General features: G+C 41.0%; 1 protein-coding gene across 4 annotated transcripts in view; it reads right to left on the bottom strand.

Moving 5' to 3' along the window:
* The window catches only part of LOC135104068 (ATP-binding cassette sub-family C member 4-like), a 116,075-nt gene extending 102,673 nt beyond the window's left edge, over nucleotides 1-13,402 (bottom strand). For 3 of the 4 annotated variants that reach the window (XR_010270294.1, XM_064010964.1, XM_064010966.1), the window contains exon 1: nucleotides 13,199-13,401. Coding sequence is in view for 3 of the 4 variants with exons in the window: in XM_064010964.1 (XP_063867034.1) it covers nucleotides 13,199-13,272 (74 nt within the window). In the remaining variant the exon portion in view is untranslated. Of the gene's footprint in view, nucleotides 1-13,198 lie in introns of all 4 variants that reach the window. The other variant, XM_064010965.1, reaches the window with a different exon arrangement.
* Between the last annotated feature and the right edge of the window lie 26 nt (nucleotides 13,403-13,428).

The following is a 13,428-nucleotide window of genomic DNA, read 5'->3' as shown; positions in this document are numbered from 1 at the left end:
AAAGAAAAACGCAAGGAGTGAAATTTATATCTACGTACTTATGTTATCTATATACTGATTCAAATATTAACGCCACCATCATCATCGTCATCATCATCATCATCAGCTTTCTTCATCAGTCAGAATGTACAGATTTAGAGTGCAATATCAAGACACCAGTGACGGCAAAAAAAAAAAAAAAGGAGTGAATGATGGAGACAATTTAAATCTTCCAGCACCTGTCGTTCACCAAACCCAGCAGCTTATGTACAGTTAACCCTTCTACTCCCATATGCAAAGAGAGTGAATGATGGATGTGATGATACTTTAAATTTTCCAGTACCTATTGTTTAACTGTAATTTATGTAGGATGAGTCAAAGTGAGGTTAACCCTTCTACTGTGATACGCAAATTAAATTAACCCTTCTACTGCGATATGCAAAATGGGCGAAAGATAGAAATTATAGAAACCGTTTAAGTCTTCCACTACCAATTGTTTCACCTGATCCTGTAGCTTATGTATGGCTAACCTTCTATCCGCTGTATGCAAATGAGGTTAACCCTTCTAGCTTACTGTGATATGCAAAAGAAGCGAACATTAGGAATAACTTAATCTTCCAGTACCTATTGTTTCATCTGATCCTGTAGCTTATGTACGGTGACTCCAATGAGGTTAGCACGTGCATTATTAGCAACTCAAGTAACCAAAAAGGACCTCTCCCCCCTTCTCCCCCGTCTCTGTTGCTTCATTAACCCTGTACAAGTGAGTAGCCTGTGTACGGTGACTATAATGAGGTTACGGAACGCATCATTAGCAGTCAGAACCTAACCACTAGCAACTTCATTCTGTTCCTGTTCCGTCTTTGTGATTTCTAGCCCGAGGAATAGGGATGTGGTGGAGGCGGTGTGGTGTTCATCAACCTATAAGAAAAGGACTCAAAATTAAGGTTATTTTACGAGCTCCAACACACGTACCAAACATTTACAAGGCAACTGGGCTGCGTAGTTAGGGACGTACATATGATCCTTTATTTATTTATTTATTTTATTTCTTATTTATTTATTTATTTTTATTTATTTTATTTATTATTTATTTTTTTTTTTTGTTACTACAATATTCTGTTCAACACACATCCATGCTCTCTCTCTCTCTCTCTCTCTCTCTCTCTCTCTCTCTCTCTCTCTCTCTCTCTCTCTCTCTCTCTCTCTCTCTCTCTCATACTCACCACATCAACAGCCACGAGACAACATTTGCCTTCTCGCCCGGACAAGGGTTGTTAGGTCTGGCGACAGAGCCCGCAACAACCCCGGAGCCAGGCAGCCACCGCCTGGGAGAGGAGGACGAGGCAGGGCGCAGGGACGAGGAGGAGGCGGCGATGGAAGCAGGAGCAGAGACGGTGGAGGACGGGTCAGGGATAGAGGCGGAGATGGCATGCAGGGAGACGCAGGAGGAAGCAGAGGACTCGGAGAGGTCTCGTGGGGCGGCCATTGAAAAAGTAGTGATGCTGGTTGTGGTGGTGAAAAGAGACTGAACGAAACGAAGCTGGTTCAATGTTCCGTGCGATTTTGAAACGAATGCAATAAAAAACAATAACGACTTGAGCAAAAAAGTTTATAGTATACGGAAGGAGTTACGATTTTGTTACAATTTACTACTACTACTACTACTATCATTATTATTATTATTATTTCAGTAGTTTTCTTCTTGACGAACAGACGAACAAGATCAATAGCGGTATAAATAGCGCGCTTCTTCCAGCGAGATGATCTGGTTACGTAACATTCCAACACTGAGCGGTGGTTACATTCCTTCCTTGTTTTGCGAGAAGGCACGAGATGAGAGAACCACGAAAAATGCACGAGAGACACGAGAGAGAGGCACTAGGGAGGCACGAGAGAATCACTATCTATAGAGACACGAGATAGGATGGACGAGGGAACCATAAAAGAACCACGAGATAGCTTCCAGAGAGGCACAGGAGAACCATAAGAGACACGAGGAGGGCACAGAAGGACCATTAAAAACCCAACTGAGAGAAAACCAGGAGAATCACTGAAGAACCACAAGGAGCATAAGAATCACTGAAAAACACAAAAGGGATAAGAAAGAACCACTAGAATCACCAAAGCACACACTCAAAAGGGACCATGAGGGAACCACACAAAAAAGAGAAAAACACGGGAGAAGCACTTAAAAAAAAAAAAAAAAAAAAAAAAACACCGAGGAACCGCCTGTAAAAACAAAAGGGAACCACTAGGGAACCGCCGCGCTACCTCCAAGCCGTGACCATTCCAGGAGCACACTGCCCGAGTCTGGAGTGGCTGACTGAGTGACGCAGTGAAATGTCAGGATATCGATCACTGAATTGACCTCCGTGACGGCAAGGTAGGACCGGGGGACGCTTTTTTTTTTTTTTTTATGTATTTGTAAGAGGGGCACTAGTCTAAGGCAACATAAAGGTAGAGAGATAAAAAGGAAGAAAAAGAAGTGCCCACTGAGATGCCAGTTCCTAAAAGAAAAGACAAAACCATTATCCAAATTAGGATAAGTGTTTTGGTAAGCGGATGTAAGAAGGTGAGGCTGCTCTGATTGTAGGTGCTTTATAGGATTCATACCAGCTAACCTAACCCATACCTGCTGACTCACATCTAATAATACACATCTGCTAGCCGGCACCTGGTAACCCATACATGCTGACCCCACGTCTACTGTCCCCACATCTGCTAACCCATATCTGCTGATCCATACCTGCTGACCCTCACCTGCTGACCCACATATAACACACGCTGAACCACACCTGACGCGGAGAGCGAGAAAATAAAAATATGTTAATTTTGAATTGTTCAAATATATTTACAACTTCCTGTCTGATATCGTAACTGAAAAGTGCAATAAATGAGTAAATAACTTCATTAGTTAATACACAAACAAATAAAAACAAAAACAGGTCAGAGAAGAACGAGATCAATAATGAAAAGTTAAGGCAGACAAGTGTTACGACTCAGGAATCAGCCCCTTCACAGCTGCCACTACACTCAGATCCGCTTTCCCTAGACTAGCGCCTTCTAGCCTAGAGCGGGCATAAACGCGGCGGATCTAGGCACTTACTAGTCGCCCACAAGCATCAACACCCTGAGATCGCCACTCGGTTTATCCGAGGCAGGCTCAGCTCTACATGTCTCCATGACTGTTTTCAAAGGCCACAGACATGATTAGCCGAGTTGTAAGACTGTTATTCATGTTAATAATATAGAAATCTTGTTAATTTTTCACTACGACCATAAAAAAAAAAAATCCTTAAAAACCCTTGTGACTTCAACCACAGCCTTTTTGAATGTAGTGGAGGTGCGCACGGAAATGTTTCAAAATATGGTCCTGTACAGGCAGACACAGCCACATGGACATCCGGGAAATGTCAAACCTGTTATCTGCAGCTCCGATTTTTTCTGACAAGTACTTTCTATGAGCAGTAAATGGAAAGGATGCTAGAGACAGATCTACCCGACAGGAGAATAAGAGGAAGTCCAAAGAGAAGGTTCATGAGTGGAGTGGGAAAGTAAAAAAAAAAAAAAAGTTTGTAATGCGTATGACTGAGATGGTTTGGGAGTGTCAAGAAGATAGACGATAGAGAGAAAAAAAGTTTATAGATGCAGTGAAAGAAGACATGTTTGTTATAGACGTGATCTGAGCAAGGCACTGATGACCGAGCGTGTTGAAGAAGGATGGCCCCCCTGTAGCGACCTCTATTAGGAGCAACCCAGAGAAGACTCCCTAGCAATTCGAATGAAATGTAAACTTCACTGAACTTAACAGAGGATGTTCTTCTGATACCACTGTAGCTCGGTAAGGATGTGGCTGTGTGCTCTTCTGACGTGGCAGGACCTTCTCAGCTTAAATCCTTACTCGAGGTCGATGTTCTTAACGAATATTTTGCAGTTGTTTGTTGTATATTGTTCCATTCTTTCGCTTATGCATTTTTGTATTCTTCAATGCAATGTTTTTAATTAGCCTTTTTAAGATATTTATCTCATTTTATTGTTTCGCTTTTAATGAGTCTTTTTCAGGTTCTTGTGTCTCGTTTTGTTGTTTCACGTATTCATTTGTTTCTCGTGTTTCTCAATGTAGCGTTTTTAAAGGGCCTTTTCCAGTTGTTTCTGTCTTGCGCTATTCTTTCGTTTATTCCTTTGTCTCATGTTTTCTCTAATGCATGTCTTTCCATCTTATCCTAGGTCTTCCTCTCCTTCGCATTCCCATCATCTCCACATCCATCAATGGCTTCTCTAGCAACGTGCTGCTCTTCATGTCTCGTCAGATGAGCAAACCATCCGAGTCTACGCGACTGGGCCATTCCACTATAACTGGCCTTCTTCATGCTGAGTCAACACGAAAGCAGTATCATTATCAATAATGATTAGACAGCCACACGTTCACATGACGGTATACTAAAGAAATGTCACACAATAAAAACTACCCACAAAAAGCTTAAAGAAAAAATAGTAAGGTGGTCAACCAAAACACTTTAAAATCCACTACTATCTTTTCTTTCCTCAACTTTTCAACCACTCTGCACAAATTCTTCCTGTACTTTACTCACCTTACTAAAAAAAAAAAATAAATAAATAAAAAAAAAAAAAATAAATAAATAAATAAATAAATAAATAAAAATCTAGCTATATACATCTATCAGACCGGCAAACTCACACGGGGTGGCCGAGGTAAAGCACCACGCACTCACAAACACATCATTCACAGTTTTCACACTCTTAGCCCCGTCAGCCAAATAAAAAATATGGTACTGAAAACTACATTACTTTTAATTTTCTCCACGTGCAAGACTATTTATTCTCTTAGAGCGTGGTTACAAGGTAGTGTCTCCGGTGCGCTCTTTTTTTTTTTTTTTATGTAGGAAGGATACTGGCCAAGGGCAACAAAAATCTAATAAAAAAAATGCCCACTGAAATGCCAGTCCCATAAAAGGGTCAAAGCAGTGGTCAAAAATTGGTGGATAAGTGTCTTGAAACCTCCCTCTTGAAGGAATTCAAGTCATAGGAAGGTGGAAATACAGAAGAAGGCAGGGAGTTCCAGAGTTTACCAGAGAAAGGGATGAATGATTGAGAATACTGGTTAACTCTTGCGTTAGAGAGGTGGACAGAATAGGGGTGAGAGAAAGAAGAAAGTCTTGTGCAGCGAGGCCGCGGAAGGAGGGGAGGCATGCAGTTAGCAAGATCAGAAGAGCAGTTGGCATGAAAATAGCGGTAGAAGACAGCTACATATGCAACATTGCGGCGGTGAGAGAGGGGCTGAAGACAGTCAGTTAGAGGAGAGGAGTTGATGAGACGAAAAGCTTTTGATTCCACCCTGTCTAGAAGAGCAGTATGAGTGGAACTCCCCCAGACATGTGAAGCATACTCCATACATGGACGGATAAGGCCCTTGTACAGAGTTAGCAGCTGGGGGGGTGAGAAAAACTGGCGGAGACGTCTCAGAACACCTAACTTCATAGAAGCTGTTTTAGCTAGAGATGAGATGTGAAGTTTCCAGTTCAGATTATAGGTAAAGGACAGACCGAGGATGTTCAGTGTAGAAGAGGGGGACAGTTGAGTGTCATTGAAGAAGAGGGGATAGTTGTCTGGAAGATTGTGTCGAGTTGATAGATGGAGGAATTGAGTTTTTGAGGCATTGAACAATACCAAGTTTGCTTTGCCCCAATCAGAAATTTTAGAAAGATCAGAAGTCAGGCGTTCTGTGGCTTCCCTGCGTGATATGTTTACCTCCTGAAGGGTTGGACGTCTATGAAAAGACGTGGAAAAGTGCAGGGTGGTATCATCAGCATAGGAGTGGATAGGACAAGAAGTTTGGTTTAGAAGATCATTAATGAATAATAAGAAGAGAGTGGGTGACAGGACAGAACCCTGAGGAACACCACTGTTAATAAATTTAGGAGAAGAACAGTGACCGTCTACCACAGCAGCAATAGAACGGTCAGAAAGGAAACTTGAGATGAAGTTACAGAGAGAAGGATAGAAACCGTAGGAGGGTAGTTTGGAAATCAAAGCTTTGTGCCAGACTCTATCAAAGGCTTTTGATATGTCCAAGGCAACAGCAAAAGTTTCACCAAAGTCTCTAAAAGAGGATGACCAAGACTCAGTAAGGAAAGCCAGAAGATCACCAGTAGAGCGGCGTTGACGGAACCCATACTGGTGATCAGATAGAAGGTTGTGAAGTGATAGATGTTTAAGAATCTTCCTGTTGAGGATAGATTCAAAAACTTTAGATAAGCAGGAAATTAAAGCAATAGGACGGTAGTTTGAGGGATTAGAGCGGTCACCCTTTTTAGGAACAGGTTGAATGTAGGCAAACTTCCAGCAAGAAGGAAAGGTAGATGTTGACAGACAGAGCTGAAAGAGTTTGACTAGGCAAGGTGCAAGCACGGAGGCACAGTTTCGGAGAACAATAGGAGGGACCCCATCAGGTCCATAAGCCTTCCGAGGGTTTAGACCAGCTCTGCTCGCTCATCACGACAGTTTTCAAAAGCCACAGAGATAATTATTAATCTTCACAAGTGTTTCTTCCGTTATTAATTATTACTGGCAGAAACACACTTGTGAACATGATTTATGCATTACTTGATTTATGCATTATAGTGTATGAATCTTATTAACCTGTCATTAGAACCATGAAAACACCGTAAAAAATCGTGCAATTTCAACTGGAGCCTTTTGAATGTAGTGGAGATGCGACGCAGAAATGTTTTAGAATACGGTCCTAAGATATCAAACACTTCAGCGTACTGCTTTTAACGTGCTCTAATAGGAGAGTTTATTGGGGGTTTTCAAGAGTGTTTTCATGATTTTACTAATAGTGTAATAAGTATTAAGCATTATCAATGGCAGAAACACCTAAAAAAACCCCAATAATTAATCTTTACGACATTTGAAAATAGTCGTAAAGAAAGAATAAAGCGTCTCTGAACATACGTATTTTGAAACGCCTCCGTGTCGCATCCCAACTAAATTCAAAAGGTTCTAGCTGAAGTTAAGAGTTTTTGAGGGCGTTTCTAAGGTTCTAGTGACACATTAAAAAGTTTTTTTTTTTTTATGTAGGAAGGACACCGACCAAGGGCTACAAAAATCCAATAAAAAAAAAAAAAAAAAAAAACTCACTGAAATGCCGGTCCCCGAATAGAGTCCGAATCGGTAGTCAAAAATTGAAAGATAAATGTCTTGACACCTTCCTTTTGGAGGAATTCAAGTCATAGGAAGGTGGAAATACAGAAGCAGGCAGGGAGTTCCAGAGTTTACCAGAAAAGAGATGAATGACTGAAAATATTGCTTAACTCTTGCATTAGAGAGGTGAACAGAATAGGGGTGAGAGAAAGAAGAAAGTCTTGTGCAGCGAGGCCACGGGAGAAGGGGAGGCATGCAGTTAGCAAGATCAAAAGAGCAGTTAGCATGAAAATAGCGGTAGAAGATAGCTAGAGATGCAATATTGCGGCGATGACAAAGAGGCTGAAGACAGTCATTTAGAGGAGAGGAATTGATGAGACGAAAAGATTTTGATTCATTCCACCCTGTCTAAAAGCGCGGTATGAGTGGAACATCTTCCTCCCCAGACATGTGATGCATACCCCATACATGGACAGATAAGGCCAATGTACAGAGTTAGCAACTGGGGGAGTGAGAAAAATTGGCGGAGACGTCTCAAAACACCTAACTTCATAGAAACTGTTTTAGCTAGAAATGAAATGTGAAGGTTCAAGTTTATATTATAAGAAAAGAGCAGACCGAGGATGTTTACTGTAGAAGAGGGGGACAGTTGAGTGTCATTGAAGAAGAGGGGATAGTTGTCTGGAAGGCTGTGTCGAATTGATAGATGGAGGAATTGAGTTTTTGAGGCATTGAAGAACACCAAGTTTGCTCTGCCCCAATCAGAAATTTTAGAAAGATCAGAAGTCAGGCGTTCTATGGCTTCCCTGCGTGAACTGTTTACTTTCTGAAGTGTTGGACGTCTATGAAATAATGTAAAAAAGTGCAGGGTGGTATCATCAGCGTAGGAGTGGATAGGACAAGAAGTTTGGTTTAGAAGATCATTGATGAATAATAGGAAGAGAGTGAGTGACAGGACATAACCCTGAAGAGCACCACTGTTAATAGATTTAGAAGAACAGTGACCGTCTACCACAGCAGCAATAGAACGGTCAGAAAGGAAACTTGAGATGAAGTTACGAAGAGAAGGATAGAAGCCGTAGGAGGGTAGTTTGGAAATCAAAGCTTTGTGTTAGACTCTATCAAACACTTTTGATATGTCTAAAGCAACAACAGAAGTTTCGCTAAAATTTCTAAAAGAGGATGACCAAGACTAAGTAAGGAAAGCCAGAAGATCACCAGTAGAGCGGCGTTGACGGAATCCATACCGGCGATCAGATAGAAGATTGTGAAGTGATAAATGTTTTAAGAATCTTCCTGTTGAGGATAGATTCATTATTAACACAAGAAACACTTTTGTGAATGTAGCTAATAATTTTTGTGGAATTCGAAAATAGTCGTGATGAGAGAGCAAAGCGTTTCTAAACACTGGTATAGGAGCGATGTCGTGGTCGGTTCCAAACAAACACTGACTTCACTCAAATGTTTCTACGCTACAAAGGATATTGAAAACTTGTGTGGTGAAAATAGCTCGTCCTTGCGGTTATAATAACATGTTTTTTTTCTTCCTTCTTTGTCTTAGTCCACCTGAATTACATTTCCACGTGACGTAAAGAAACTACACCAAGCATCACGGTAATGTTTAAGAGGTGTGAATATTTTATACAAGTGAGTGAGGGAGGGAGCTTTTTGTAAACTCTTTAATACAGATGCCTCTCGGTTTACACGAAATACAGACTTCAAGGCATCGCGTAAAAAGACATAAAAACTAATAGGAAAAGGGGAAATTACGGTATCTGACCTCCTAAATTGAACTATATTGTCCTTAAACCTATTTACATATATGGATAGTAAATACTACTAGTCCATGCAGTTTATCATTGCTTATGAATCATAACTTTAGATATGAAAGCAAAAAACATTAGAAATGCTAGAAAAAATCTTGAAAAAAAAAAGAAAATTAAAATTCACGTATTTACAGCACGAACGAGCGGTTAGGCTGGAGAGAAAATATGTTTCAAGCTGTGTTAAGCCAAATTTGTATTGAACGAAAAAAAAAAAAAAAATCTTGTAAACCAAGTCACTTCGATATTTAATCTGTGTTACTGCGAAAAATAAATAGATATGGCGAAAAGGAGAGAGAAAAGAAGAACACACACACACACACACACACACACACAAGCCAGCTCACTCCACCACCGCCACTGTGTTACCTCGCTAGTACAATTTAAGACCTTCAGCGTGAACCAGAGTGATCGGGCACACAATGAGCGGCGGTTTACAAGCGAGGCCATTTACGGGACCAGTCACCAGCCTCCGATATGCAATGACTTGAAAATAATAATAATAATAATAATAATAATAATAATAATAATAATAATAATAATAATAATAATAAAATAAAGAAATAATAAACAAATAAAAGTAATCATGGCTGAAAATATCTGAATATCACGTCTTACATTCCATGCATCTCATAATCTCTGGCAATCACGCATACCTAAATAACAAATAAATTGATAACCCTACACAGGACTTGTCTGAAGTAACCTGGATTGCCCTTACTACAATATTTCCTTGTTGACCTTCCGCAGCCCACACACACACACACACACACACACACACACACACACACACACACACACACACACACACACACACAAAGAGAGAGAGAGAGAGAGAGAGAGAGAGAGAGAGAGAGAGAGAGAGAGAGAGAGAGAGAGAGAGAGAGAGAGAGAGAGAGAGAGAGAGAGAGAGAGAGAATTTGCATAGATACTGTCCTTAAGAAATTAATACCCAGCAGCAACACTGGTAGCAGCAGCACCAGCAGCAGCAGCAGTAGTACTACTACTACTACTAGTAGTAGTAGTAGTAGTAGTAGTAGTAGTAGTAGTAGTAGTAGTAGTAGTAGTAGTAGTATAATTATAGTAGTTATTATACTACCATGTATTATCCTTAAGTATGTTATATACAGACGTGATACGCACAGAGTATGGAAGACAATTTTCCATTCTTCATAAGTTCACATGTAAACTAGGATCGAGAACCTTTCATCTATTTATTTATTATTCTTTCTTTTAAGCTACCTTCGAAAAACAACCATGCGCGTGCTGTATTCCCAATGCTTGAAAGTGAAAGCTAGGTAAGTAAACAAATAAACAGATAAATAAATAAAATCGAATTGTTTTTAGTTGGTCATACGCCGCTTTCGCATTTTGCTGAATCAAGAAAGCGCTGCTTCACTGAAGGTCCACAGAAAGATAATGTTTCTCTGGACCCTGGATTCACTCCTCGGATTCTGTAGTTGCTAGTGGACAGGACGAGACGACATGAAACCACCACATTTCTATTGTTCAATTTTTTTTTCTTCCTTTTTACTATGCACCCTAGTATTTGTTTTAATATTTTTTTTTCTTGCCCAAGTCAGTGTGTATTCTCTAGGGGGAGAGAGAGAGAGAGAGAGAGAGAGAGAGAGAGAGAGAGAGAGAGAGAGAGAGAGAGAGAGAGAGAGAGAGAGAGAGAGAGAGAGAGAGAGAGAGAGAATTTCGACGATTGAAAAAAAAAAAAAAAAACTCATGAATCATCTTACTTTATGGAGGCAGCCTTGGCTCCTCCGCGGCGGTGGGCCTACTACGAGGACAATTTTTGTTTCAATTTTGTGCATTACCTAAAACTTTAACTTCGCTTCCTTAGACCTCCTGTAGTAAGAGTCGGAAGGTAAGAGTTAATAAAGAGCTTGATGAAGGAACCAGAAGGAGAGCAGATATTTTTTTTTTTTTTTTTTTTTTGTAGGATTTGAGGAAGGAGTTTGGAGTTCGCCAGCCTTGACCCATCAACACACTCACGGATGCAACCTTACTAGTACGTATATGTAGATGTGAATTGAAATCATGACATTTTACACACATCATCTGAGATAAATCATATACTTAATGAAGTTTTATATCTCGTGAACCATTAGTTTTTACTCAATTTTTACTCATCAGTATCACGGCCGCGCTATATCCAACTTGCTAAATGATGCACGCTGACCAGCACACATTACCAACGGTTTCATTATGAGCCCGCTCCTATTCACTGTACAAAATTAGCGAATAACAGATTAAGGGATACTTGTTTACTTGTCTGATGCAACAGAACATAGAATGGCGGTGGCCAATAAGCATGGTACCCAACACCAACACTTGCCTCCCTTACATATACCAATGTGTTCCCGACCACTGAGCTGCCGGGCGTACAAATTTATTTCCCTAAATACACTTTAACTGCGATACACTCATAACAAACGGTACTCATGTACATAACTTTTTTTTCAACATCATCATCTTCCCTCGGCACAGCCTGCCACGGATGTAGTCACTATGATGGAAAGGGAAGGCAGGACGAAGAGCGAGTGTGGCGTGCTGGTAACCAAGGTAACGCGTCCTTCCTCTACTCCCAGAAGCTGATTGGGAGGAACGGCATGGATTTAATCGATTTGTCTTGACCTTAGCAATTTCCAGCCAGCATCAGCTGATACGCCACTTTAATGGTTAATTCGAGGGGAAAGCTTTTCCTCGCACTGCTGCACAACACGGATACCTCTGACACTCGAGCACAGGTCTGCACGCACGAAGACCCTATAATGCAATTATCACTCCTAGAATAGTCGGAGTCCATGCAGTCCACGATAACGCTATGTGGGCTAGACGAGACAAGCTGGCAGCCAACCCCACCAAACTCCCAAGACCTTGGCCGCACATTGCTTAAATGAGCCTTACGTCACACTACATGAACACCAGCTAATGTCAAGACGCCTTCTCACCCGCATGGCGTCCACCTGACCGTGGCTCCTGGCTATTTACGTGTACTAGTACAAACATTGACAATAAATAAGTGTAAAGTACTCTCTCTCTCTCTCTCTCTCTCTCTCTCTCTCTCTCTCTCTCTCTCTCTCTCTCTCTCTCTCTCTCTCTCTCTCTCTCTCTCTCTCTCTCTCTTAATCCACACCTCTAATATATTGCACAAATATTTATGTAAACTACATATCATGATGAAATAGAGACTATATAACATCACCCACAAGTATATTACCTCAGTACGTACAGTATGTTATATTAGTATACTGAGTTACGATATATATATATATATATATATATATATATATATATATATATATATATATATATATATATATATATATATATATATATATATATTCTAGTGCGGTATATACATCATGCCTAACCCTAGCCAATAAACAGACTATTGTAGCCAAAGCCAGTGGTTCACACATGGGTTCTGCGGGAAGACGGTGATGAGAGAACACGCTCAGGCTCAAGAATAGTGCCAGTGATAAACGTTTTTGTACATGCACTTTTTATTACACTACTTTCAAGGTGACACGTGACTGTGATGTCTGTTAGACGAGCATCTCTCTCTCTCTCTCTCTCTCTCTCTCTCATACAACCGGTACTCGAGAGGGGAGGGAAAGATTAACGCGACAATTTAACATCGTGTTACGCTTTCCACTATTTCTCATTCCACAATAATAAGTCAAAGTGATACAAATTTCCTCCATCAATCAGTAATTTTTCGAGATGTCCATCTATCTATTGACACAGATTCACCACTACCCACACCATACACCAAACATGTATCCTTGAAAGTAACCAAACATAAATCTAGATCGACTTATTCATTTACAATCTGCATGATTTGTTGAGCCGCATACTAGGTCATAAGCCCATTTCAGGGATTGTTACCTTAACTACCGTAAAACCAGAACAATGTACAAGATGTTACGAAACCTTATGAACCTTGTCATACTCACTGACCCGCTGGCAGCTCATCAAATTAGTCTGTTTATACTGTTTCCTGCATGGCGCCAGGATTTGATTCAAGTGGTCTTTTGAACGACCAACCTCTCGCCTGAACAACCTTTCTTAAAGGAATGACACTGGTGAGAAATGCAAGCGTGTGGGTACCAATGAATGGAGGCCCGCCGCCGCGTTAACACTTGCAGCCGCTGTGTCATCTGCTGTTTCCCTCGTCCCCTGACCCCGGATGAAACGAGGTGAAAACTCTTACTTACCAGAACACCATCCTATTGATGAGCCCCGCGTCATCACGAGGGTTGGGTGGCTGCTTCTTGCGTGTTTGATCCATACTAGTATTTCTGAAGGGTATGAACCAACACGATCAATGGCAAGAGTAGCGTGCAATTCCCCCGGAGATGCAGTCGAGCAACACCCAGCACACCAGCAGCCGGCCCGGCTCTGCCTCTCCCCAGGGTGCGAGTCCTGTAAACAGCTGATCTTGCTG

Source organism: Scylla paramamosain, chromosome 10, assembly GCF_035594125.1.
Source record: "Scylla paramamosain isolate STU-SP2022 chromosome 10, ASM3559412v1, whole genome shotgun sequence".
Lineage (NCBI taxonomy): Eukaryota > Metazoa > Arthropoda > Malacostraca > Decapoda > Portunidae > Scylla > Scylla paramamosain.
This window is presented reverse-complemented; position numbering and strand designations above follow the sequence as displayed.